This window comes from Pelodiscus sinensis, chromosome 14, assembly GCF_049634645.1.
Source record: "Pelodiscus sinensis isolate JC-2024 chromosome 14, ASM4963464v1, whole genome shotgun sequence".
In the NCBI taxonomy this organism is placed as follows: Eukaryota; Metazoa; Chordata; order Testudines; family Trionychidae; genus Pelodiscus; species Pelodiscus sinensis.
The window spans coordinates 19812395-19838988 of record NC_134724.1 but is presented as its reverse complement, the minus strand read 5'-3'; the positions used below and the strand labels follow the sequence as shown (position 1 = coordinate 19838988).

The 26594-nt window shown below is 45.9% G+C and overlaps 1 protein-coding gene across 2 annotated transcripts in view; it reads right to left on the bottom strand.

Moving 5' to 3' along the window:
• Nucleotides 1-26594, bottom strand: part of HDGFL3 (HDGF like 3) — a 72283-nt gene that overhangs the window by 2813 nt on the left and 42876 nt on the right. For both annotated transcript variants that reach the window (XM_075897140.1, XM_006139246.4), the window contains exons 2-5: nucleotides 14609-14685; nucleotides 10105-10243; nucleotides 8563-8721; nucleotides 6427-6570 (exon numbers count right to left, since the gene is read on the bottom strand). In XM_075897140.1, coding sequence (XP_075753255.1) covers nucleotides 6427-6570; nucleotides 8563-8721; nucleotides 10105-10243; nucleotides 14609-14685 — 519 coding nt within the window. The remainder of the gene's footprint in view (nucleotides 1-6426; nucleotides 6571-8562; nucleotides 8722-10104; nucleotides 10244-14608; nucleotides 14686-26594) is intronic.

Sequence of the window (26594 nt, the reverse complement as noted above, 5' to 3'; positions counted from 1 at the left end):
TTCCCGAGGGAGGTGCAGACACCCGTTAAAACAATTACAGAACGATTAGTTAACCAAACCCTGGTTGCCTTTTGCTACAAATCCCAACAGACACGGTCCTTCTCCCGCATTCACAAGAGAGGCAGGGGCTGCACTAGTCATTCCGTACAATATAAATGTTACGTTCCACATACAAAGCTGCCCCACCATAACGTGCAGGCTTAGCGCTCACCATGAATAACGTGCTCAAGGGGTTGAACTGAGGGGGCAGTGGTGGCCACCCAGCATTAATGTGTGGCTCAGTCACACATTAATGCTGCAGCCCCCCTGCCCAGAATGACAACCTACATGCTGGGCCAGAGCTAAGCATATGAAATAGGATAAAAACAAAAGGGTCAGCTCACTACCTACATGGCTGCTGCTGCACTAGTGACAGAAATTCAGTTTGATATCCCCACTCCATCACATCTCGCTTACTGGCTGATGTAGAAGGGGGGTTGGCCTCCAAATCAGCAGCTCCCCTGATGCTCTACACTGCTCCCACGAAATCCACAGTGACCCCGTGCCTCTGCTCAGGCTCCTTGATCTACCCACTCTTCCTGCTGAAGCCACGGTGCCAAGTTCCCCCACTGGCTGCTGCCCCAGAGTTCACCTTCTAGAACTGCTCCACTGCAGGGATGGGGCAGAGGTGACAGCTGATCCTAGCAGTGTAACATATTTGCTACTGTCCTATGGGACATGGGGATTGGGATGGGCAGGATGCTGCATGGAACAGCCCGCAGCATTGAAGTGAGCAGGAAATCCCATCTGCATGGAATTGATAGATGGGGGTGGCGATGCTGGGGGGATGGCTAGCCCCCTGGCTCTGCCCCAGATCAGCACAGGTTTCATCCCTTCCACTATATGGCATCCACAGAAAGACAGCTACAACTCTGAGTGCCTTGACTTGTATTGCGTTGAGTCACTCTGCTTCCGTGCCAGAGTGGTTTTGCACTGTACTAGCAAGATAACAAAACTGGCCTGAAAACCAGGGACCTGAAAGCAGCTCCTTGCAGCCCTGTTGGAAACTGGGCACAAAAGACTCTGGCCACCTGTAGGTAAAAAATATGTGGGGAGTCAGGAAAAGTGCAAATGGAATTATGGCAGAAAACTAGAGAGCCCAGCCAGAGAGGAGGCAGCGGCCTGGACATAGGACTACTACCAAGTTCAAATCCTAGTGCTGACACTGTGTGGTATTAGATAATTCACCTAATCTCTCTGAGCCTATTTTCTCTACCTGTAAGATGGGAATAGTGGTATTTGTTTATCTTCTGCATTCTCATGTTGTGACAATCAGGGATCAATTCTGAGGTCACAGGGATTGCAGGAACCAAGCCTTCCTAAACATGTGGATACAAGGTTATTATTGTAGTGGAGAGAGCTCAAGAGCTCTCCTGGCAGCTATTGCTGCAGTCTAAGGATTTGCTTTTTTTCACAGGAGTCACTAGAGATGTCGCTCTTCCACAAAAACACCAAAGTCTCAAACACAAGCTGTTTTGAATATGTTCTCTCAGTAGTAGCGGTATTGGATGGTAGCCACTTTGCTCACACCGGCATGAGCCAAGAGTCATTTCCAGGAGTCATTCCACTGCCTTAAATCAAAGTCTCAGATCACCACGGTGAGTAAGGAGATCACAATCAGATCCTTGGAACCATGAGAATCCCTGGGCTGTGTTGGGGAAAACCACGGTTGCTTTACTTTAAACTCCATTATGCATTATTTTCAAGAGTTCACAGAACTGTCTACCCCCTGAATGATAATTAATTCATCCTCGCACAAATGACAGTATGCAAAAACAATACCTATTATGTTCTAACATCATGGTGGTGTTTCTCTAGCTAAACAAGGATCAGTCAGGCAGGGATAGTTTTTAAGGGGTGCTATGACCCAAAGACATATATTGATTTCCTATTTCTCAGTCAAAGCAATGATGATTAAAAGATAAACCTTGTCCCCTCTGAAGATGAAAGTGGTTCCTTTAGCACAGGAGGGGTGCATTTACACTGCACCATAACTTGAAATAAGATACACAATTTGGGTAGCTTAAATTGCGTATCTTATTTCGATACTATTTCGAAATAGCTTATTTAGTCAGAGCCACATTTCAGAATAAAGCGCTATTCTGAAACATCACTTACTCCTCGTAGAGTGAGGTTAACAGGGGCGTCGGAATAGTGAGCTCGAAATAACGGCATTGCTGTGAAGACGTGGGATCGCTATGTCGGGATACTCTGGTATCCCATAATAGCGTTGCAGTGTAGCTGTACCCTATAAAAGCATCTAGACCCTATACAGGCAGTCCCCGGGTTACGTACAAGATAGGGACTGTAGGTTTGTTCTTAAGTTGAATCTGTATGTAAGTCGGAACTGGCGTCCAGATTCAGCCGCTGCTGAAACTGTTCAGTTTCAACAGTGGCTGAATCTGGATGCCAGTTCTGACTTACATACAGATTCAACTTAAGAACCCCAGGTGTCCCCAAGTCAGCTGCTGCTGAAACTGATCAGCGGCTGATTCCAGGAAGCCGGGGGCAGAGCATCTCTGGAGCAACCCAGCAGCACCCCAGCTGCTCTGCCCCAGGCGTCCTGATTCAGCCGCTGCTGAAACTGACCAGCAGCGGCTGAATCAGGACGCCTGGGGCAGAGCAGCTGGGGTGCTGCCGGGTTGGTCCAGTAGCGCCGAGGAGTGGCGCTGCGGGACCAACCCAGCAGCACCCCAGCTGCTCTACCCCAGGTGTCGTGGGCAGAAAAGCCTGGTCTGCTGGGGGGGAGGGGGCACTAGCTGCGCCCCCCCCCCCCCCAGCAGACCAGGGAGACGCGGAGCAAAGCCGCGGAGGATGCCCGCAGCTTTTCTTGCTCCAGAGAATGCAGGCGGCGGGACCGCGGCTCATCTGGGCGTCCTGCCGCTCCCGTCCTCCGGGGCGAGAAAAGTCCCGTTCGTAACTGCGGATCCGACAAAAGTCGGATCCGCGTAACTCGGGGACTGCCTGTACAAATGCAGTGACTACTGTGATATTATTAAGATGAAAAGCATTTTGCGACACTCATGAATGGCCACAGAAGGATGCATGCTGGGAGCACCAGAAACAAGGGTTCTCACCTGTGAGAGCTCTGCTCCCCCAGATAGCACTGCAGTTAGGCTGAACTGAATGTTTTTAAGCCACCCACCACTCTAGGAGGTTTCCATGGCTTTCTACAGCTTGAGAGGCCATGAGGCTAAGCAGGGATCCATGCATTGTTCAGCTCCATGCCAAAAAGGCAGGGCTGACCAAGCATATTCCAGACTAGGGATGTTAAATTTAGATTAATTAACTAACTGAATAGTCAGGACTGCCATTGACTATTCGATTACTCTATAAGGGCGCCTCTGCCTTTGAACTGTAGCAAGAGCCTAGCAGGGCTCCTGCTACAGTTCAAAAGTGGAAGCCCCACAGGAAGCGTAGGGCCAGCTGGGGACTCCCCAGTGGGGCTCCTCCCTGTGGGGCTTCTGCTTTTGAAATGTACAAGAGACCCCACTGGCTCCCCCCGGGGCCTCTTGTACATTTCAAAAGCAGAATCGTAAAAGAAACAGCACAAGCGGAGTCTGCTTCAGTCCCTGCTTGCGCTATTTCCTGCTGTGCCTCTACCTCCCCTGCCCTCTGTGGAGATGGTGCTGGGTGAAACCGGCTTTTCAGACCACTCCCTACAGCACCGGCTCCTGCTCCCTCTCCCTGGCTGCCTCACTCTGTTAGAGGCAGTGGTGTGGGAGGAAGCGACCAGTCGCATCACTAGTCAACTATCTGATTAGTTTATGCTTAGTCGACCAGTCGCTTGCATCCTTATGCTAGATAGCCGCGTTAAAGAGGCTGCTTGTTATTTATAATTAGAGGTGCAAAAGTCAGGATCAAAACCACCGATTTCCTATTCCTAGTCTTGCACGGGATCCTGCTGAAACAAGAGCATCCCTGAGATGGAACAAGCAGCCCAAAGTATGTGTTTGTATTATGTTCCTGGCACCTTCTTATGACCAGATGAACCCACTGAGCTTGATTCCTCTCACTCCCACCTAAGCCAGGTCTATCTTTTCTGAGTATGATGGGGGTACGTGAGAAGAGGAGCAGGCCCACTCTGTTCAAATGCTCTTTCATGGATCTCAAGGCCAAATGGGACCATTAGATCAGCTCGTCTCACCTCTGGGTGAAATTCTTTGGTTTGTGACGTATCAATTACCCCTGCCTTGAGCCTCATAACTTGTTTGACTAAAGTGAATCTTCCAGAAAGGTATCCAGTCTTGATGAGAGGACATCAAGAGATGAAGACTCCACCACTTCCTTGGAACAGGACTTTAAAAGGACAACTGGAAAACTCTAATGAGAAATCCTGAGGAAATATACCCTCCGTGTGCAGGGGCGCAGAAGTCCCTTAGCACAGCAGAACCAGTGGTTATGCTACATGCAAGGTGGGTAGCCACTAAGCAAGCATAATAGGGATGCCATGCCCTCAAATCTCTACATCAGCCACTCAGAAACTGTGGAGTGGCAGCGTCTGTGGTGTCCTGGAGTAGTGACAGCAAGTGAACGATTGCCTGGAGTCAGTGCTTATGAATCCCCTTGGAAGAGGTGTGCAGGGATTGTACACCCCTGTTCCAGCACAGGGCCTGGAAATGCTGACGAACAGCCCCTCTCCCTGCGTGTGGTGTGGGAAGGTGAGTTTCATCCCACTCCAACCTCCGTGCAGTTAGAACTCTCACACATTGGGCAGGAGGGAGAGGTGTATGAATTTCATCCTTACATGAGAATATTACCATGGCATTTTATGCCATAGTCGCTCACCAAAACCAAACAATCATCATTTCAATCCTGACCTGGAGACTATCCTGAGCTTTGAAAATTAATCTGGTCTATTATTAAGAGCAAGCAAAACTCTAAGAAGACAGCACTTTCCGACAAACTCTGAACATGGGAAGTAATCTGCTGCGATGCTACTCTCACGAATGTGTGTCTGGGAGTCTGACCCAAGCATCTGGCAGGCACTTTGCACCAACACCGTGCCTGAATCAGTGCTGACTTAGGGTTCTGCATGCAAGAGCGAGGGCCAGCCAGCCCCAGTGTACATTTCAGTATAGGACTCAGTATTTAGAGCAGTAAAACAATGACAACCCTCACACAACCATAAAGTACTGTGATGGGGGAGATCGGAAGATACATTTGAGAACATGGGGCAAATCGCTCCCCACAACTAGACCAGTTATCTGTGCAGAGTGAACAGAGTACGACAATGCAGGGTAGGAGTAGTTGTTTTTTAAAAGGTGGCTGCAGTTCACCCATTTGGACACAAACACACCACGACACAGTTCTCCTGCCCAACACTCTCCCTGTCTATTGCTCGGCTCACAGTAACAATGGCAGGGAGTACCATGGGCACAAGCGTATGTGGATCAGAGTTCTGAGGGATGTAGGTTTCATGCTCTACGGTAGAGGTTCCCAATCTTTTTGATACTGGGGACCAGTAAACCCATTCACAAGCTTTTGGAGGACCGGTAACATTTATTTGCATATTTGAATATTCATTAAGCAAATGATGAATTTGCAAATAAATTGTGTCACTGGCCCCACTTGTCCAGCGGGTTGTTCCACCCCCCCCCCTGGCCCAAATCCCTGCCGCTTTATCGGCCTTCTCCTTGGATCCTAGTGCCCACCGGATCTAGCCCCGCTGCACAGGAGCATGCCCGGCAGAGACACTGCGGCGGTGGGCTCTCTACCAAGAGGGCCATGCCACTGCACTCGGTAGTGCAGGGTGCTGCTGCCCCATCACACAAATTAATAAGATCATGCGCGATAATTTTGCTAAGAACCAGTATTTTTTTTTCAAAGGACCTGTACTGGACCACAAACCACACTTTGAGAAATGCTGCTCTAGGGCAGGATGCCATTACATGCCCTCTTCAGCACAGTGAAACTCAGAGTAGGATCAGCCCAGAAAGCTGCACACGCACAGCCTGATTCTCCTCTGACTTGCCGTCTGTGTCAATCAGAAGCAGCTCCAAAGAATCTGGAAGAATATTGTAGGTGTGAATCATGCGGGAGAATGAGCAGGCCCACTGCATGCAGCAAGCCACAGTGCACAGGCCCTGATTCTGGTCTCATGTCAGTTTTGCATCAGTGCAACTTCACTGACTTCAGTGGCACTACTCCTGTTTTATGATGGTGTCGGTGAGAGGAAAAACCATGCCCACAGTGTTTACTACAGCTCGCTCACTCATAAAGGGTGAAATTCATCCCTGTGTAAGGCCAACACCACTTGCACCCTCAAAGCAGGAGTTGAGCAGGACTTAGGTAGTGTATAGACCTCTGCACAAGATGCCCTTCACCGATGAGTCTGAGGTTCTGTGATAACAAACGGCACACAAAGGGAATGGAACGGAAGATTACCCCTTCACTGGTTTTCTGCAAATCTGAAGTGTTTCTTGTGTCATTGCCTGCGTCTCCAGCATCAGAGCCGCTCTTATTTTCTTCCTCTTTGCAGTCCTTATCATCTTCATCTCCGGGAGATTTCCGTGACTGCTTGGAGGATTTCTAAACAGATCAACAACACAGTTAACAAACAAAAACCAAACTTCAGAGCGAGAAAGATGTAGCTTGTGTATCCTAATGCGCGTGCGATTCCATTCTTCTTGTTCTAGCTCATAGGCCCATTTGACGCTCTTCCTAGATACAGTCAATGGGGATGGAAAGCATATTTTGGTTTCAATATTCAGAGTTACAGCAACTGACGAAACAAGAGGAGAAAGTAAGTAACAACGGATGTATGTGGATATCTAATCAGAGGTAGATAAGGTAACAGAAAGGTCATCTGTAGGTTTGGTTAGTGAATGAAATGTTGGTACCAGACTGACAACAGTTTTGATTGCACACAGAGATGCAAATCAAGAGCAAAACTGGCAGAGCTGTTTTCCATTCTTTCTTAGTGCTTTCAGTTTTGATATATTAACATTAAAGCCACATGGAACCAAGACATCTTTTCTCTTCCTTTATGTTATGCAATTCTCCAGAACAAAGGGATAGATTGTGGCTTTAAGCCACCATCCTACTATTCTCCATTCATCCAGAGTCTTTCAGAAAAAAGTGGTCGATAAGACCTAAATTTCTAATGTGAAACACACAGAGGGAAAAAAAAAATCTTTTAAAGTATTTTTTTGTAAACCGACAAGTTCCGGAGCGTTGAGATCTAGGGCCTTTGTTCAGGCCCCAGCTCATCTCTAATGCAAAGCTCAGCAAATCTAAAACTAGCTCTCCAAAAAAATTAATTAATGGCATATTTTTCAATGATATTGTAAGAGGCCAGATTAGTAAGACAAAGTAAATCAAGCACTAATTCCTACAGGGGATTCTTTCCCTTGATTTCAGAGGGCTTCAGCTAAGGCTTATGATTAAACCAGGTTAAAAATTAAAAAAAAGAAAAGCAAAGCCATCTTGAGCAGTTCTTGGGAGCACATTAATCAAAGCATGACTCTTCTGGCAGTTTCATCACACATGCAACTGTGATCAGTGCCCATGTATTCCACAATTTTACAGTCACAGATGTCACCCCTTGTTGCAGAGTCATGCTCCAGAAGCCAAGATTTCATTAAAAGAAGAATATGGGCCATATTGTGCTACCAATTTTCAACTCCTTGGGAGCTCTTCTTAAAACCCCCGGCCTGATATGGCCCTATCTTTCTAGTCCTTGAAATGTGAACTGAGGGTAAATCAAAGAGAGTTTGCAGGCAGCTTAAAACAAGAACTCAGAGAGAGGCAAGCTGCTTCATTCAACCCATGCAGTGTGAAGTCTGAAAACCAGATGACAATTCAAATGCTGACCTTGTCAAATGTTTCATTCATCTTTTATCTTTATGTAAATGTGCTTGTCTCACCACCCCAAGCTGTCTGGGGCCCAACTCAGCTGCCAATGCTTGAAATACCCATTACACAGCTGCCAACTATCCACCTTCCCTTCACCACCACCAGTGTCTCTGACCTCATAAAATGATGATCCGTGATAATATGTTGGGGCAGATCCATAGCGGGTATAAATTAGTATTGCTCTGTTACCCTCTCCACCCCTCAAGCTGTGCTGATTTAAACCAGCTGAAGATTTGGACTGCTGAATAAAACACCAGTGCCACTGCACTGATAGACAGGCAGAAATAGGAAATGAATAACAGGATCTCAAGTACCTACGCAGCTCCCATTATCACAGTGCCTGAGTCCCTGGCAAGCTTTAATGCACTTATCCTCCCAACACTCCTGTGAGGTAGGGAAATGCCTTTAACCCCATTTTACAGAGAGGGAAGTGAGATGCAGAGAGACCAAGTGTCTTGCCCAAAGTCATACAGGAAGTCTGTGGCAGAGCAGGAAATTGAACCAGGTCTCCCATATTTCAAGTTAAAGTCCTAACCTCTAGACAAGCTTGCCTCCCTAGTTCAATAAACCCCACTATTTTGGAATAGGAATCTAGATGCTGCACAAAACAGAGCTAAGCTGCCATTACAATGCGCATCAGTGACAATGGAAAAGCTCCTGGATAACCTTTGAAGTGTAGGATTTTTTTCGTTTTGAGCCGGCTTTTTCATTCTTTCTTTTGCCTTTTCCATCCTCTTCTACCCGATCACCTTCCTCCTCGCTGCTCGCGTCAGCCGTATTTCCTCCTTCTCCCTCAGTTTCTGATGAGCTCTGTTGCTGAATTGCCTTTGAAATAATAAAGAATAAATATCAACCAAAATTTCCCCCAAATAATTAATTTTTGCCATGTCTCATACTGCACAGTTAATCATTTTATTCATGAACAAATTAGCCTCATCTACTAACCATCAAAATAGAAGGCTGGCAGAGGCAATTTCATCAGTAGCCACTTGAAAATAGTTCTCAGATGCACATTCTGAGATGCCGTACTCAGAAAGGTTTACAGAGAAACAAGAAGTGCTGGTGACAGCAATCTGCACAGTGAAGAACTAATGACTCTGTTCAATAGAATCTGTCATTTTCCAGGTTTGTGTCATGCAGTGCAAACTCAGAGATCTTGACTGAATGGAAGAGTGACCTAATCAGTAAAAAGTGTGGCCCCCAAAACCAACATCTACCAGGAGGGAAGTTTCAGATTTGACTAGGAGATGAAGAATTTAGGTCCTGGAAGGTCAGGTTAAGGTATACAATTCCAGCTGTGTAAAATATGTTGCTGAAGTCAGCTTACTTTAAGCCAAGGTTGGAACCATCTTCACACAGAGGGAGGCCGATGGGAACAAATGCTTCTGTTGGCTTCCCTTACTCCTCACGACTGTCAGGAGTACCATGCTGACTGGGTCCGCCCTCAGCGTTTGATTTAGCGGGTCCACAAGACTGATCTCTGGCATGGCATGTGGCAACGTTGCCTCAGGCTCTTCTCCTCCTGCAGTCAACAAGCTCCCTAACCCCTACATACAGATGATCTTCATACACGGTACTTTGAAGTACTCAATGGATAACAGCTGTCCTCCATCTTTTGGAGGTGGCTTATGCTCTTGAAGGACCATATAAGATATTCTGGACTTCTATACCTCCTTGACTGTTCCTCTCTGCCTGACTGATTCTGTTCCTGACCCGATAGGGACAACTCTTAAATTGAAGTTACTGTCCCTGTCAAAGCCTCCTGCTCTGCCTCCTCCCCTCCAATTTCTATTGTTGTTCTGCATTGCCAATGCAAAAATCTTTAGCCCATTGACAGTGTCAAGTCAGAGGGCAGCACACTGCTATAAAAATAAACAGCAAAGGAACTGGGCACCAAATATTCATGTTTACATTGAATTCAAGAAGTAGCCTCCATTTTTTAATTTGTCTAAACCTGCTGAATTTTCAAGAGAACTGCACAGACCGAGGGGCTGTGCTGTACAATTAAGATCCCATTTGTCACAGAGGACAGGACTGTGCTGATCTTTATGTTATGCAATTACATTCTCATTACCAATTCAGAAACCCGTCAATCCCGCCCAAACCAGGGCCTCCTAGCATCAGCGATACAGTAATTACACAGATAAGATACCCTCAAAAGGAATATATGTAAAAATAAGGAGGAACAAAAGAGAAGTTTTCATTTACCTGGTATCCAGTAAACTTGACTCCTGGGTTATTTTCTATTTCCCACAGTCCTTCATTAAATCCTTTTCGTTTGTTCGACTTCCCAAACTTATCTTTATATTCTTTGTAAGGGAAGAGGTCTTTGGGCCCCAGGAATGCACTGCATTTTGACAAAAGTGACATTCAAAAATATTTTTAGGATTTTTCCCCTGCAAATTAAGCATATATTGACAATATGGTGCCTGTTCTTTTGTTCATCGCATTACAACATTACACACTAGCTGATTTTGTGGTAGCGCTGTGAATCTGAGTTCATAGATTTTACAGCCTCAGTTAGGACCCCAACTTCTGAGGTTACAAAATCATGCTGTGAAGCTCTGAAGACAATTATTACTTAGTCTCATGTATTATATTAATCACTTCTGAGAATTCTGCAAATTGGGAAAGGTCTAAAAATAATACTGTATAAAAATTGAAGTGTATGGAGAATTGCTAGAACCCAAGAGCAAAAATCTACCCCTTTGTTATGTGGCAATAATGGGTATGGGATTTATTATTATTGCCTCAGGAGCCCATTGTGCTAGGTGCAGTACAAACACGAACAAAAAAGATGGTTCCTGACCACAAACACTTATAATTAAGTATAAGACAAGAGACAACAGGCTGAGACAGACAGATGGGGGATAAGGTTCCTGGTATCCCCCATCAGGGTTCCCTCTAAGCTGCACGGGCAGCATGGCCCTGCAGCTGCTTAAGGAGTCTTGCCCAGCCAGGGGCTCAGGGCTCCACCCATGGAGCTTCTTGGCTGGGGAAGGAGCACTTCTCCCTCAGAGACAGCAGCAGCTCCCTGCTAAGGACAGAGCAGCAAGTCTCTCCCAGCCAGTAGGAGAAGAGCCCCTCCCCGAGTCAGGCAGCTCCATGTGCAGAGCCCTGAGCCCCTAGCTCAGCAAGGCTCCTTAAGCAGGTGCAGGGACATGCTACCATGCAGCTTAGAGGGAATCCTGACTGAGGATACTAGGAAACAAGGGGATGCTATTGCTCAGCATCTAGCAGTGCTATCAGCAACCCAGGTGCCTAACTGTTGCCAAGTGATTTTGTAGGCATCATAGCTAAGAGACTTAGCACTATCCCCCTTTATAAAGCAGCTCTGTTCAGGTCAACCAGTCCCCAAAATGCAGAGGGGAAGAAATAAAATTAGCAAAAATTTACTTCCAAAAAGCATAGCTATCACGATTAAAAAATCCTACTCACATTCTATGTGCTTCCTGGCATGCACAAACTTTGGAAACTATGCCATAATGTTATACATAAAACCTAAAAAAAATCATTTCTTCTTCACCATTTCTTGGAGACTCGTATTTTTACAATTCCATAGCCAGTCATAATTTGTATTAAGAATGACGGAGGGAAAAAAATCCACTTCACTCCCATTAGACAGCCTCCTGCCCCCACCAAAATAAGCTCATAGCTACATAACCACTTTATCTTTTACTGTAATTCTTTTCCTTCCTTTGGTAACTAACTTGGGCACTTTTATGGCCCTCGTCATGGCAGAGTCTCAAAGCTCCACAATCTTTACCCACACAATAACTTGTGAGATAAGGCAGTGTTAATATCCCCATTTCACAGATGCGAAACTGAGGCAGAGAGACACTAAAAGACTTGCCTAAGGTGACCGAGGGATCTGTGACAGAGCAAGGAATTAAATAAGGATCTTCATCACACCATGCTAGCACCTTGACCATTGGACCATTCTTCTTCCCACTTGTGCCGCTTCAGTTAAATTAGGCCCTTGATCCTGTTGTCACTTATATGGGAGAGTAACTTTATTCATGAGTTGTGCCTCAGGGGACAGAGAGCAGGGAGACAACTGCAGTACTGAGGCCTTAAATTGTAAGCTCTTTGGGGCAAGGAGTTGCTCTTACTGCGTATCTGAGAAACAGTTAACACAATGGCACCTGAATCCGATGTGGCTGCTGAGAAATCCAAACTTAATAATAATGTGGAGAATAAAGGTGCAAATAAGCTGGTGTGCCCCATTGCAGCGCACTGATGAAAGACTGGCTGGCTGGGGACCATGGGCAACGTGGCCACGGCACATCAAGGCTCCACCCCCAGTGATTGGGTGGATGGACAATGCAGTCTCTGCTGCCCTAGCCAGCTCTGCAGATCTGGTGGCCAGGCAAGCCTGGTCATCACATACCCATCCCGAGCTCCCCCTACACATCCCCACCCCCTGCCCTGAGCCCTCCACCCAGCCCCACAACTTCCTGACCTGACTCCTGCAGCCCTCCACACTTGTGCTGAGCCCCATTACCCCTCACCCCTGCCTTGACTCCTGTACCCCCACCCTGAGACCTCCCACCTCCCAAACCCTGCCCTGATTCCTGCAATCCCCAACACCCCTTCCCTGAGCCTCCTGCATTTCATCCTACACTTATATTCCTTACAGTTACTGTACTATAGAAACCCACCCCCACCCTCTCCTGGGCTGACCCCCCCTCACAAGGTGAGGGGTAGCAATACAGCAGTACCTGTAAGAAATTTATTTCACGTCTGGTGGAGAATGTACATTTACTTAAAAGCTAAATAGTGATCTCCCAACAGACCGATGATAAAGGTGACAGGAAAGTAAAGAACCCCTTTCCTCTATCTCTAAGGGTATGTCTACACTACCACCCTAGTTCGAACTAGGGTAGTTAATGTAGGCAACCGAAGTTGCAAATGAAGCCCGGGATTTGAATTTCCCGGGCTTCATTTGCATCTTGCCGGGCGCCGCCATTTTTAAATGTCCGCTAGTTCGGACTCCGTGCCCGCGGCTACACGCAGCACGGACTAGGTAGTTCGGATTAGGCTTCCTATTCTGAACTAAAGGTACAACTCGTTCCACGAGGAGTAACGGTAGTTCGGAATAGGAAGCCTAATCCGAACTACCTAGTCCGTGCCGCGTGTAGCCGCGGGCACGGAGTCCGAACTAGCGGACATTTAAAAATGGCGGCGCCCGGCAAGATGCAAATGAAGCCTGGGAAATTCAAATCCCGGGCTTCATTTGCAACTCCGGTTGCCTACATTAACCACCCTAGTTCGAACTAGGGTGGTAGTGTAGACATACCCTAAGGAAGTATTCCCTAATTTTGTTGTTACAGAGACATGGCCAAGGGCTCCAAATAAAGCTACAGAGAGAACAATTAAAGAGGATCACACCATGAGACACCTGAATTTATATCACCCACAACATATGGAAATTTTAGGTCAGTTTTTACAGACACAGTAAAAAAACAAAAATAATCCCAACTTGGGTTTGAGATCTTTGCATTGTCCTTGGTGGAAGAGGATAGTTTTCATTGCTCTGCCATAAAGAGCTAAAGAGATGCACATTGCTGTTTATTACTAATTATTCTTTATAAAATATGGAGATAACTGCACAGTTTGTTTTTGTTCCTGAGGTAAAAACCAGATCACAGGCTAATAATAACTCTTGAGGCAAACAAGTTCATTAACCCCAAATTAAGCCACTGCAGAATTAACTGTAAGCAATGTCTAATTAAAATTATTCTAATTCTAAAATGTGGTAATTAATTATTTTGAGACTCTTTACTCCCACTTGTTTCTCCCCCTCCTCCGCCATGGTTCTACCCATACTGGTCCTTCTACCATTCCTGCTGCTCCATCCTCCTCCACTGCACAACACAGAAGAATATTTATTTTAAATGCTAAGTGGAAATAATGTGAAACTCCTGATTCATCTTGGCTCTTCTTCCATTTGCCTACCCCCAATCTTCTCACTCTGTCCTATTCTATGTTTATGTATAAATACGAGTTTACAGGACCAGATTAAAAAAAAGTATTTTGGTAGCTCATAGGATTTTCAAATGCATCTTGGTTCCTACGTTCCCATTACTTTGAATGGGTTTTAGGTTCTGACAGGCTTTTGAAAATGTCATAAGGCACTTAAATATTTTTTTTAAATCTGGTCCATGATCACCAGAAAATCTTTGCTTTTTCACTGGCTTTGAGTCAGTTACTCCCCCAATGTACAAATTAGATGCACTCAAGTTTCAATTGAAAAACAGACACTTTCTAAACCCCTCTTGATTACTGAAGGAACAAATTCTGACCCCTGTGAAGTCAATGGGATCAGACTGGGCCCCAAAAGGTGCTTGAATATAATACATTCATTATGGTTATTTCAAGTACAATGCACTTTTCTCATAGATCTTGCTCCTGGTGATCCATTTACATTGTCATTTCAAAATATGTACATGGAAGAAACATGGGGCCTATATACCATTGACACACTAGCCCCAGTGCACCATTTTGGTACTAAACAGTGGTATTCACAATTACACTCATGTTAAGGCTTCTTTACACTCCCAGAGTCAGATTCAGGCTCATAGTATCTAGCTCTAATGTCACACTGGTTTCTGTCGAGACCTACTCTGAGAGACACAGGAATAAGAATAATTTGAGTAAAAGGAGATTCAGCCACACAATTCAAAAGAAACTACCAGGTTCATTCACTTACGTTTCATGAGTCCCAAAAAAGAAGATAGGGTACTTATTTGCTGGAGGCTTCACAGCTCCCTCGGGGAGTTCATCAATCTGTGGGATAGAAAGGGACACAGGATCGTTCTATCACATTCCATCCAATCTCAGAAGCCAGAAAAACCACAACGGTGTGATAGGAGGTTTCACAACTTCTCAGAGGTCCCATTCTGTGCCTGGAGCTTATTTTAATTAGTTTATATGTTATGGCAGGTGTTGGTGTTTGCGAAGCACCGCAACAGCCAATTTGAAGAGTTAATTCCTCTATTTAGTCACAGAACAGGTACACAGGAAGCAGCCATAGGGCAACCTTCTACCACCACGCACTGCCTACATATCTATATGTGGTATTTATATGCCCTTCATAAACACAGTATCTGAGAGCCTCACAATCTTTCATGTTTCTATCCCCATGATACCTGCTAGTTAGAGAAGCACCATTATCCCCATTTTACAGATGAGAGACAGACTAACTTCTCCTGTTCACCTGCACTGAGAACAATAACTTCATCTCCAGATGGTGCTTAGTCCTGCTGTGAAGGTAGGGGACTGGACTTGATGTCCTCTCGAGGTCCCTTCCAGTTCTAATAGTCTATGATTTTGTGATTCTATGATCTCCATGACAATTTGGTCCCTTTGTCTCTGCTGAGGCTACTGTCAAGGCTACAGAGGAGTGTCCCTTGTGGGGTGGGTTTTTGTGATGTGTGCACTTATCTCCCAAGAACGGGACAAAGACCACCAAGATCATGTCACAGGTCACCATGTAGATAGAAGGCAAGAACCTTCAGTACAGATCTTAAGGCCAAATCCTCAGCTGGTCTAAATCAGCCTCGGTTCACTGACTTTAGCCCAGTGGTGTCACATTATATCAACTGATGAGCTGGCATGTCATGAAAACTTCTGCACAATTTTATCTGTGCTAATGTAAGTGTTAAGGATCTTATTTAAAATTCTATAAATGAAGAGTAAAGAGTAACTGAGGGTTCAGACTAGCAGCACGTCCTTAGCTGAACTCTGTAAGGACACAGACAGGAACAACTTCACAAGCTATTCTGTGCATTCAGAAACAGATGGAGGGAAGATTGTTCAGGATGTTACCTGAGCCCTAGTTTCACTGAAATTCATTGTGTGAAATGAGGGCCTGCCAGTCAGATTATTTCCCAGTTAATTCCTATTTTAAATACAGGTACCAGAATAGCTGCAGGAAAATAATGGAAAAGGAAACATTCAGACCCTGCCACTCACTTACAAATGCACATTAGTAGCAAGGGTTTCCATGGCTTTCAGATAGCAACCAATATTATGCTACTTAAAGCTGGAAGCATCTAAAACTTCACACTAACAAGGTCTACAATGACAATTTAGCAGGAATCTGGGGGATGAACCCAATTTGCAGGCCTGGGTCATACTGCAGTCATCCTCATCTTCAGTATGAATGGGAGAGAAATTAGGTTCAGAATGGGCCAGACAACACTGCTAAAAGGATTGCAGTGGCAGTCTCTACAAGCCACACCTCCATATGGAATCTGAAGTTCAGCCAGGGACTGCATTGGAGATGGATGCGGTGTACAGAATACAGTACCTGTGGAGTGTTTAGTCTCTCAGAATAAAACCAACAACTGCAAATCGTCAGTAATACAGGGGAATGAAGAGATGCTTAGTGTGGACTGCTGATCAGAAGGAACATTTCTTACACAGAGTCCAAAGGAAGGAAATTCACGTGACCCTGGGACTCTGGGCTGGGGTGTTATATGAGATGATATTCTGGACTGTGAAGGAGTAAGGGACCTGGCAGCCTCTGTTGCTTGCTGTGAGCAGCACCGAAGAGGTATGGCACAGGGAGGTGTGAAGTTCTTTGTCTTACTGTCACCTGTTCTCTATTCCTCAGTCCCTCCATCCATTGACTGTCCACCCCACTGCCTTTGTGTCATCCTAGGAAGTCATCAACGAGCTTTTCACTGAACACCACAACCTTTCTGAAAGTTTTTAACATAAATCTGCACTGCACAGCCCCAGGATGGACTTTTAGAGTTCCCACTGCATCACACTCTAACCTCCCATTGTGTTGCGAAGTGTTGTTACCAGACGCTTCGTACCTTCTCTGACAGGGCTGCGATCTAAACTCTACAGAGTTACGTCTCTCAGGGTATGTCTACACTGCCACCCTAGTTCGAACTAGGGTGGCTAATGTAGTCCTTCGAACTTGCAAATGAAGCCTGGGATTAAAATATTCCAGGCTTTATTTGCATGTTCCCAGGCACCACCATTTTTAAATGCCCAGTAGTTTGGACTCCCTGCCTGTGGCTACACACGGCATGGGCTAGGTAGTTCGAATTAAAGCTCCTAATTCGAACTACCATTACTCCTCCTGCAACGATACTGCATGGGGGTAGAATCAGCCTTTAAAACTATGTCTACACTGCAATAAAACACACATGGCACCAAGTTTCAGAGCCTGGATGGATTTGCAGGTATGAGGTTTCAGGGCTCCAAAATTGCAGGGTAGATGTTTAAGCTTGGGTTGGAGCCATGCAAGGGGGAAGGTCTCAAAGCCCAGGCTCTGGACCAAACCTGAACATCTACACTGAAATTTTCTAGTCAGACAGCAGGAACCCTGTGACCCACGTCAGCTGTGGTCATTCCATGGGTCTTTTATCACAGTATAGGCATGTCCTTAGTGCCATCAGGACCCCATCCTGTTACTATTGAACTCAAAGGCAAAACCTCCCATGAGTTTAGGGGAAACAGAACTCGACCCTTAGTAACACAGAAGGTTTGCTGTTATTTTTCTCTGTTTTATAAGACTCTGTGCAGACTGCACATGTGAGACTATTAGGAATAAACGTGCCTTACCTTACATACTAAACAGGAACATGTCAGGCCCCTTTCAATTGACTACTGAAGTTGTAGATGCCTATTATTTGACTAAGGGTACATCTACACAGCAGGGCTAAAGCCAAAATAAGCTACACAACTTGAGCTATGTCAATTGCGTAGTTTAAGTCAAAAGAGCTTATTCTGGCTTTTGGAGCTGTCTACACAGCAGGAAGTCCGAGTTAGAGCACTTTTCCTCCAACTTCCCTTACTCCCCATAAAAGGAGGGTTACAGGAGTTGGAGTAAGACTCCTTGCTGTGCAGATGCGGGCCATGTTATTCTGAAATAATGCTGCTGTGCAGACACAGCCTGAGTAATCTCAGTGCTCTGAAAACTACCACCATTTTACACAAAGGGATACCTAAAAGGACGGCAGCCATGCTACTAGCCTCCAACTCCAAATTACCACCACCCTGCATGATGTTTTGGTTAAATCCACTAAGATTTGGATCTGATATTTCCCTCACAGTCAGCAAGATCAAAGTGAGGGGGAAAGTCCTGAATGGCTCAAACCAGGAACAAAAGAGATAAATGCACTCACACTAAGACAGCATGCTGTAGTCAGAGAAACATAGCTAATGACTGAAGCATCTGTCTACTACACAGCCTCACTGCCGTTTCATTTTGTTTCTGGAAGGAAACAAACAGATTTTAAAGGGCCTGCTATAACCAGCAATCAAATGGGAGGTGTTAGGTTTTTTCTAAAGCTCTTGCTCCAGCTGGAGCTAAGCTGCCGTGTGTGTGAATCTGATCTGTGCATCGACCACATCATAAACATGTATTTCAATTACTGCTAAAATAAAGCAGGTGGTTTCAGATGTCCCGTTTTCCTCTCCTTTACTTCCGTTGCTTTCTTCCGCTTAATGAATAACAATTGTGTTCTTACCAAACAAGCTCAGCACAGCAGTGGTTCACAGCTTTTGTTTGCTAGCCGAATGCCCCAGCTTTAGAGCCCCTTTACTAGATTTGTGGTAATTAAATGCAGTCTTTGAAGTGCAGGTCTGCGAGGCGAACACACACTCCCCACATCATTAGTTGGCACAGGGATTTTAGTAAAGCATGTTGCTAAGGCCAACAAACATGAATAACAGCTCAATTTCCTGCCATATCCTTGAAATGCCTTATTATATTCTATATATGTATTATTGTGGGCTCGGATTGTATGTAACTTCTGTTTTCACAGTACTGAGAATGTGCCAAACCAATATGGAGTTTTGGGACAGTAAGTTTTAAATGGATTTCCTGGGAAATTCATAGGGAAAGGTTACTTCCAAAAACTAACCATTTGATGCTACACCCTCAGGAAAGGGTCACTGTCTGATGATTAACAAAGAAGAAGAGCAGAGACCCAAGCTATGTGAAGTAATGACTGGTCTGCCCAGCCTTTGTTCTGAAGCAAAGATGGATGAACTTGTAAACAAAAAGGAAAACATCACTGTGGGGTTTGAAGGACTAACATCTACCAGAGCCTCAGGTTGATGTTGGGGGGAGCCTGGCTCGCTGGTGAGATCACAATGCCAATTAGGAAGCAGGGCAACCTTAAAATCCCTGGTGAGGAGGGTGTGAAACACAAATTTCTACATAGAGGAGAGGCGACGGGTGGGATCTGAAAACCTGAAGTTGGTGGGCTGTGGAGAAGGAACACAAGGTGCAGTTGATCAGAAACTGCAAAAACATGCAAAGAATAATGTAATTTTTCATACACAAATCCTTTTAGTTTATAACCAACCTCAAGAAGGGCCCAGCCTTGTGGCTCTTAGTGCCACTGCACAACATACTCCTCATGTAGTACTCCCAACTGTCTCCTAAAGGCTGGATTCTGCAGCACTTAACCCCCAAGTAGCTTCACTGCAACTAAGGAGACTGTTTGGAGAATGTGATACTGACTCTATGGAATATACGGTGGCTTTTAATCCACAGCCCTGTTTGGGGGTAGTGCCAACATGCATAATCTTAGGAGAGGCACAGGTGAGACTCTGCGTCAGAGAAGCCCAAACCCGCTTAGTGCTGCTTCTCACACATGGGAGAGATGCAGTGTGCTCTACCCACTAGGAAGGAAGCAATTATTCCATTGTAGGGCTGAGGACAGACTTTGCCAGGCCTGGGAAAGGGCAGGCCTCAGGCAGAAGAGGCAGGGCTGGGGGCTAGCCTCCCCCATCCAGGCCTTCAGGATTGCCAGGAGCATGCAGCTTGGGGCTTTTTTTTTTTTTTTTTTTTTTGATCTGAGGAAGTGGGTCTGGCCCACGAAAGCTCATCATCTAATAAACCATCTTGTTAGTCTTTAAAGTGCTACATTGTCCTGCATTTTGCTTCAACTACCCCAGACTAACACGGCTACATTTCTATCACTATTCTTGGGGCTCTGGCAGTGATATAATGGCAGCAGCAGTGGTGGCCAGGAGCCCCAGGCCATTTTAAATCACCGGGCAGTTGCTCTCTCTCCCCTACCCCAGCTCTGTTCCCTTGCATGTGATGGCCCCAGTAGAACTGCCAACTTTCTAATTCCAGAGAACTGAACACTCTTGCCCCCACCCACTTCCCTGTCCCTTCTCTGAGGCCCTGCCCTATCCCACCCCTTCTCAAAGCTCAGCCCCTGTTTACTCCATCTCCCTTCCTTCTATCGCTTACTTTCCTTCAACCTGTCTCACATGCTCGTTTTCATTGCAAGGCCCAAACAGGCATATTATTATTCTGATAGAGGTGTTATGCTAAGTTAAGGTTTGATTTGTTACAGGACACTAGAGCTAGAAACAAGAGTCAGAAGGGGCAATTTTAAAAAAAAGAAATTTCACAAAGGTTTTCATGATTTTTCCCTGCCTTCTTCCCATTTTTTGTAACCAGCTACATGTTTCTTATTCACTAAAGTTATCATAATTTCATGTTTGACCACATTGTCACAGCTGCAACGGGTGCACTAAAGGCCCATTCCTGAAACCCAAATACAAATCCATAGAACAAAACCACAGAAATGCACACCTATCCAAATACCTACATAAATAAATCTGTCAAAACAAATTCCCCACCTACATGCAGATACACACATGTATTCATGTGTACACATCTGAGCATACACTAACACTGAGGGTATGTCTACACTGCAGAGTTTTTCTGGAAAATGGCCATTTTCCTGGAAAAACTACATTTAACGTCCACACTGCAATTGCATTCTTTCGACAGAAAGTCAAAAGAACACAGGGGTTGTTCCGACAGTGGTAAACCTCTTTTTACGAGGAAGATAAATTTTTCCGAAAGATGGGGAAGAGGGGTTTTTTTTGAAAGAAGAGGCCTCCAGGAAAAAGCACATGTGCCCTGGTGGCCACTCCGTCCATAGTAATTACAACTGAAATGTGAGATAGCATCCAATCAATGGACGCTATCTTTCGAAAAAGCAGATCGCTTTTTTGACGTGCTTTTGCTGTGTGGACGCACTCTTTCTAAAGAAGTTTTCCAGGAGATCTCTTCCAGAATGGCTTCTTCTGAAAGAAGCCTGCAGTCTAGACATAGCCTGACATTCCTCATTATTTAATATTGTCATTATTGTTTAGGGCCTAGAGACCCCAACTAAGATCAGGGTTCCACACTGATAGGTGCTGGACATACACATAAAAAGAAAGAGTCTGCAACAAAGAGTTTATGATACAGCTAGACAGAGGCGAGGACAAATGTATGATACATTGGCTCTATTGGAATTACTAGTCAACAACATTGATTTTTAAAAGCTTGTTATGAAATGCATACACACACTGTTACTACTTTTTGTGTGTGCAAGCCAAGCAAAAGGAATACAAGTCAAAGAGTTAGGCCACAAATTTTAACCGGACAGGCATGAACACAGGTGGGAATACATGCACCTTTCTATATAAAGGCAAAGTCCCTTACACATATATCATGCATGCACACACTTAGCTACATGGAAACACTTTCCCAAGGTCTGCCTAAATCACCCAGCTGGAAAGGGAGGATGAGCTGAAGGGGAAAAGATGGAGGGTAGGGAGGAAAGAAGATGGAGAAAGAAAGAGGCCACGGATGAGAGCAGGGTAGGGATGAGAGAGGCAGAATAGGCCATCAATTTCCAGGCCTGTTGCTATAAGGAGCACAGGAGAGCTATGTATGCAGCTCCCAGCAAAGTCCCAGCCTGGAGTTTTCTTCCTGCCCTTCTGCACCAAAGGGGAGAGGCTGAAGCACTGCAGGGGAGAAGGCACCTGCGGCAGCCCGCTCCCCAGCCTCCTGGCAGCTGGGCATGGGCACTAACAGGGGGCAGGAAACTGTAGCCAACAGCCCCCTCCCCCTAAAAAGGGCCCCAGGAGCGTCCTGAGCCTCTCAGATTCATCTACCCCAGCAGGGTCCTGCACTGCAAGGCCTCATCCAGGGCAAGCCCCCCCCCCCAGCTCCCACAGCGTGTGCCACCCCTCCAGCAGCTCACCAGACCCACTCCATTCCCAACTCAAGTGACCAGCTCCACAGCACCACGCCCACTCACCCCGGCCCCGGCTGCTTGTGGGCACATCATTGGGCTCTGACAATTTCAGCCCAGTTGGCTCCCAATGCCTTCACTGAGCAATAAAGCACATTTACACACACCCCCGAGCCACCCCCCCTGCCCATGCCACATATTTTCCTGCCAACTTTACTGGGGATTTGTGCCTCTCCCAATGCCCCCAATAAAATAAAAATGGGATGCAAACCTGTCAGCCATTTCAGATCTCTCCTTAGGGAGCACCAATCCCTTGTAGGAGGTGGGAGGCTGGAAATGCCACCACAATCGCCCCTTCCCTAGGTGAGTATAGGGGAGGGAGGCAAGATGCTGGGGGAGTGAGGCTGGCAAAAACTTGGGGGGGGGGGTGTTTCTTTTACCTTAGACCAGCTACTGGCCTCCATTGTTGGAGAATTCAATGGCATTGACACAGCCAAAGTGGCCCAGGGCCTTCTTGTAGAGATTTCTGCAGCCCCGCAGGCATCTCCTCTGAAAGTCCTGGGTGAGCAGCAGATCCCTCTGCAGGCCCCGCTGGGACAAAAAGCCCACCATGGACCTCACATGCTGTCCCCCAGCCCAGGTCTCCTCTTCATGCTGCTGCCTGTGCTGCTGCTCTCCATCGTCCCCTCACTTTCTGCTTTCTCCCCTCCCGCTTTGTTATAGTTATGATGATGTTTTTCTTTAGCCAGTCATAGTAGCAGAGGGAGATGGTACAGGCTGTACCTCTAAAAACCGGCATTCTCTGGTCCAGCAACATCCATGGTCTGACAGGACTAGAGAACCTGGGACCCTAAGGGTAGGAGGGACAGCTGGGGCTGGGGAAAACAGGGTCAGCTGTAGGCAGCGCAGAACCAGGGCTGGAGCCCCTGGAGCCCATAGTGGTGCACAGCCAGGGATGGAGTTCCCTGGCAGCCCCCAGCAGCGTGGGGCAGAATCTCCTTCCAATTCCCAGGAACACAGGGCCAGAGCCTGACAGCAGCCCGTGGAAAGGTGGGGCTGGGATTGGAGCAGCGCAGGACCAGAGTCCCCTGGCAGCCTCCAGAAATGTGGGGCAAGAGCTCATTGCAGCATCCCCTGGAGTATGGGGCTGTGACAGGAGCCACATGACAGTCCCTGGGAGTATGGGGCTGGGCTGGAGCCCTGCAGCAGCCTGCAGCAACAAGGGGCTGGGGCTGGAGTACCTGGGCAGCCTGTGTCCTCAGAGGGCCAAAGCCCTGCAGCAGCCCCTGGGAACATGGGCCCTGGGGCTGGAGCCCTGCAGCATTCTGGGGCCGAAGTCCCCTGGCAGCATCCAGAAACGAGGGGGCAAAGCCCATGCAGCAGCAACCTGGAATGTGGGTCTGGGACTGGAGCCCCACGGCAGGAGCCAGTGCTGCTTAGGGAGCTGGAAGCAGCTAGACAAGCCTCCCAGCCTGTTTTGGGTGGGAGGGCGAGGCAGGGTGCCTAGGGCAGCCTGCCAGCAGCAATGAGGGGAAGGAGGGCCTATTACTTGCTTTCATGTGCTCCCAACACAATGCTCCCGGCAGCACCTCCAGCTACTCCTATTGGCTGGATTCCGGAGCATCCGGAAAAGACTTCAGGAAGTGTCCCTGTGCTCCTGTTCCCCCAACTGGGGAGAAGGAGAACAGCAGCGCGCAGCCATTTCTAACTGTGTTTTGAGCCTCAGGGCTTTCCAGGACATTTCACTGCTTCATGGGGACACGAGATTTAAAATAGGGACTGTCCCAGAAAAACTGGGACATATGACAGCATAATTATGGCTGACAAAGTATTCTACAGTGCAAACATATTTTGCTATGGAGAAAACATGGAGCCAACAGGAAAAATTAAGTTGATTGTCCATAAATATGTATGTGGATGTAGAAATCACAGGAACAGGGAATGTAAATTGATTGTTATGATATGCAGTAAGTGCCTTTGACTAGCAAAAGCATTGCAGAGATCCACATCTGCCACTGAAATGTCTGGAGTCAGAGCACAGCAATCAACTGGTTAAAGTTGCTTATTATTACCAACAAAGACCAAGCGTGTTGGTATTTTGCAATTAGCTAATTATAAAAAAGAATGGCTAAAAGCAACCTCCTTCAGAATTGATCACTGGAACAGATTACTTGTTTTCCCCCATGCTGGCCTTTTTTACCTCCCATCAACTTACACATTTTAGCTAAAGATGGAAAGTACATGTTTTTTTAAATACAGTAGTATAGGCTATTGGGAGGCACCAGAATAAATAGATCCTTTTTACAGCAATTATTTACAATAATACAAAAAAAGCAGTCATGTAGCACTTTAAAGACTAACAAGATGGTTTATTAGGTGATGAGCTTTTGAGGGGCAGACCTACTTCTTCAGATCATATTCTGAAAGACTAAGACTTTCAGAATATAATCTGAAAAAGTGGGTCTGCCCCACGAAAGTTCATCACCTAATAAACCATCTTGTTAGTCTTTAAAGTGCTACATGACTGCTTTTTTTGTTTTACCACAACCAGACTAACAAGGCTACCTCTCTGGTACTTTAAAATAATACATAATTCAACAAATATCTAATATCATGCTTTTCTTCCCAAAGTACTTCATAAACTATGAACATATTGTTTTGGCAAAATGCAGCCACCACTACCGCTCTACCAAATGTAGCCTTCCTTGCACGTTGTGTAATGGAGGATAGAGTCTGTTTACATGCAAATACCAGTTATGCATTAATATAATTTGCATGCCAAATACTTTGCATGCAGACAGACACCTCCACTATTTGAAACTTTGGTCCAACAAACGTTTTCCATCGCTAGTGTCTATTATCCTAATCCCGTGGCACTTAAATCAAGCCAAATTTCCACCAAAGTTGCCTAAGAATTGCAGAATTTGGCCCTTAATTTTCAGGACTGCATGTCATTTTAAGTGCAGCATAATTCTTCCTCTGCTGTACATCATACCCTAAAACTACAAGTGGGCGATGCTGACACATGCACATTTTTTGACTAATTAAAAAAAAACTTGACAAAAGGGTGGAAGCAGAAGCAAACTTAATAAAAATAATTGCTCTGCTCTAAAAGTGAAAAAAAATGAGTCAAGGCATTTGAAAGTAGAATCAGAAAAAAAAGATGAAAAAGGTCAGAGAGGCATCTCTAAGCACTGCTGTAAGCGACAGAAGGACATTGAACAGACAGCAAGAAATGACAGTATAAAGGCGTCAATCCTTCTCTTGCCTCTGTGCATGCTCAGAAACAGAACAAGATTTAAAGAAGACAATAAAGAGTTAACTGAAGCCTGAACAACCCTGGCAGGCCCTTGCTAAGGAGGAGCAGCCATCCTACAGCTCAATACAGCTCTAATTAGCAGCATTCTGAAAAAAAAAACCACCACCACCCAAAGCTGATTTATGGCGGGGCTGCCCATGTCTTCAAAATGAAGCTGGACCCTAGAGCTAATGAGTCTGATCCAACAAACCACTTAAGAGCATGCATAACTTTGAAGCCAATGAGACTATATGCTTAAAATTATGCATGTGCTTAATTTTTTTTTTTTTTGCTGGATCGGGACCTTCTCTTCCCAGAATACAAAACTGCACTTTGAGCCAGATGGTCACATAAAGGTATCTGCAAATTGCTCCATTTTCAGCTAACAAAGTGTATCCCTGACATGCTGAGGGCTTGTCTTCATTTCCAGGAAGACTGGAGCTCTGGAGGTCAAACTTTCGGCATTTGATTTAGCGGGTCTGGAGAGGACCCACTAAATTGAACGCTGAGGGTACCCCTGTGGATCCTGGAACTCATTGATGGGAGAGTTTCTCCTGTCAATCTCCTGCTGTGGGGCCACCCCAGAAAATCAATGAAAGGTACACTGATTCAGCTATGCAATTCACGTAACTGGAGTTGCGTATCTTGCATTGATTTTCACTGTGGCTGTGTCTACATTGGCACCCTTTTCCGGAAAAGGGATGCTAATGAGACAAGTCGGAATTGCAAATGCCGCAGGGGATTTAAATATCCCCCACGGTATTTGCATGAACATGGCTGCTGCTTTTTTCCGGCTCGGGGCTTTGCCGGAGAAAAGCGCCAGTCTAGATGGGATCTTTCAGAAAATAAAGCCTTTTCCGGAAGATCCCTTATTCCTCTTAAAATCAGGAATAAGGGATCTTCTGGAAAAGGCTTTATTTTCCGAAAGAGCCCATCTAGACTGGCGCTTTTCTCCGGCAAAGCCCCGAGACGGAAAAAAGCGGCAGCCATGTTCATGCAAATGCCGCGGGGGATATTTAAATCCCCTGCGGCATTTGCAATTCCGACTTGTCTCATTAGCATCCCTTTTCCGGAAAAGGGTGCCAATGTAGACACTGCCTGCCAGTGTAGACCTGGCCTCAGTGAAGTTTCTGCAATATTATTATCAGCCACCAGATGGTACTACTGCTAGGTCTGTTTCTCGGAATGCATAGGGAGTTGAGAAATCTTATTGACAACTTTGCAGTTGTTTGAAACAAGTAAGCAGAGTAGAATTTGTTGTGCCTGAATTTCTCTGACTGAATAATTCCTTAGATGCAGAGATGCTGCCTGCAGATTATATCAACCCAAGCAAACCAAACTCTACATGTTGCCAAAACAGGATTGTCTTTGAATGGACA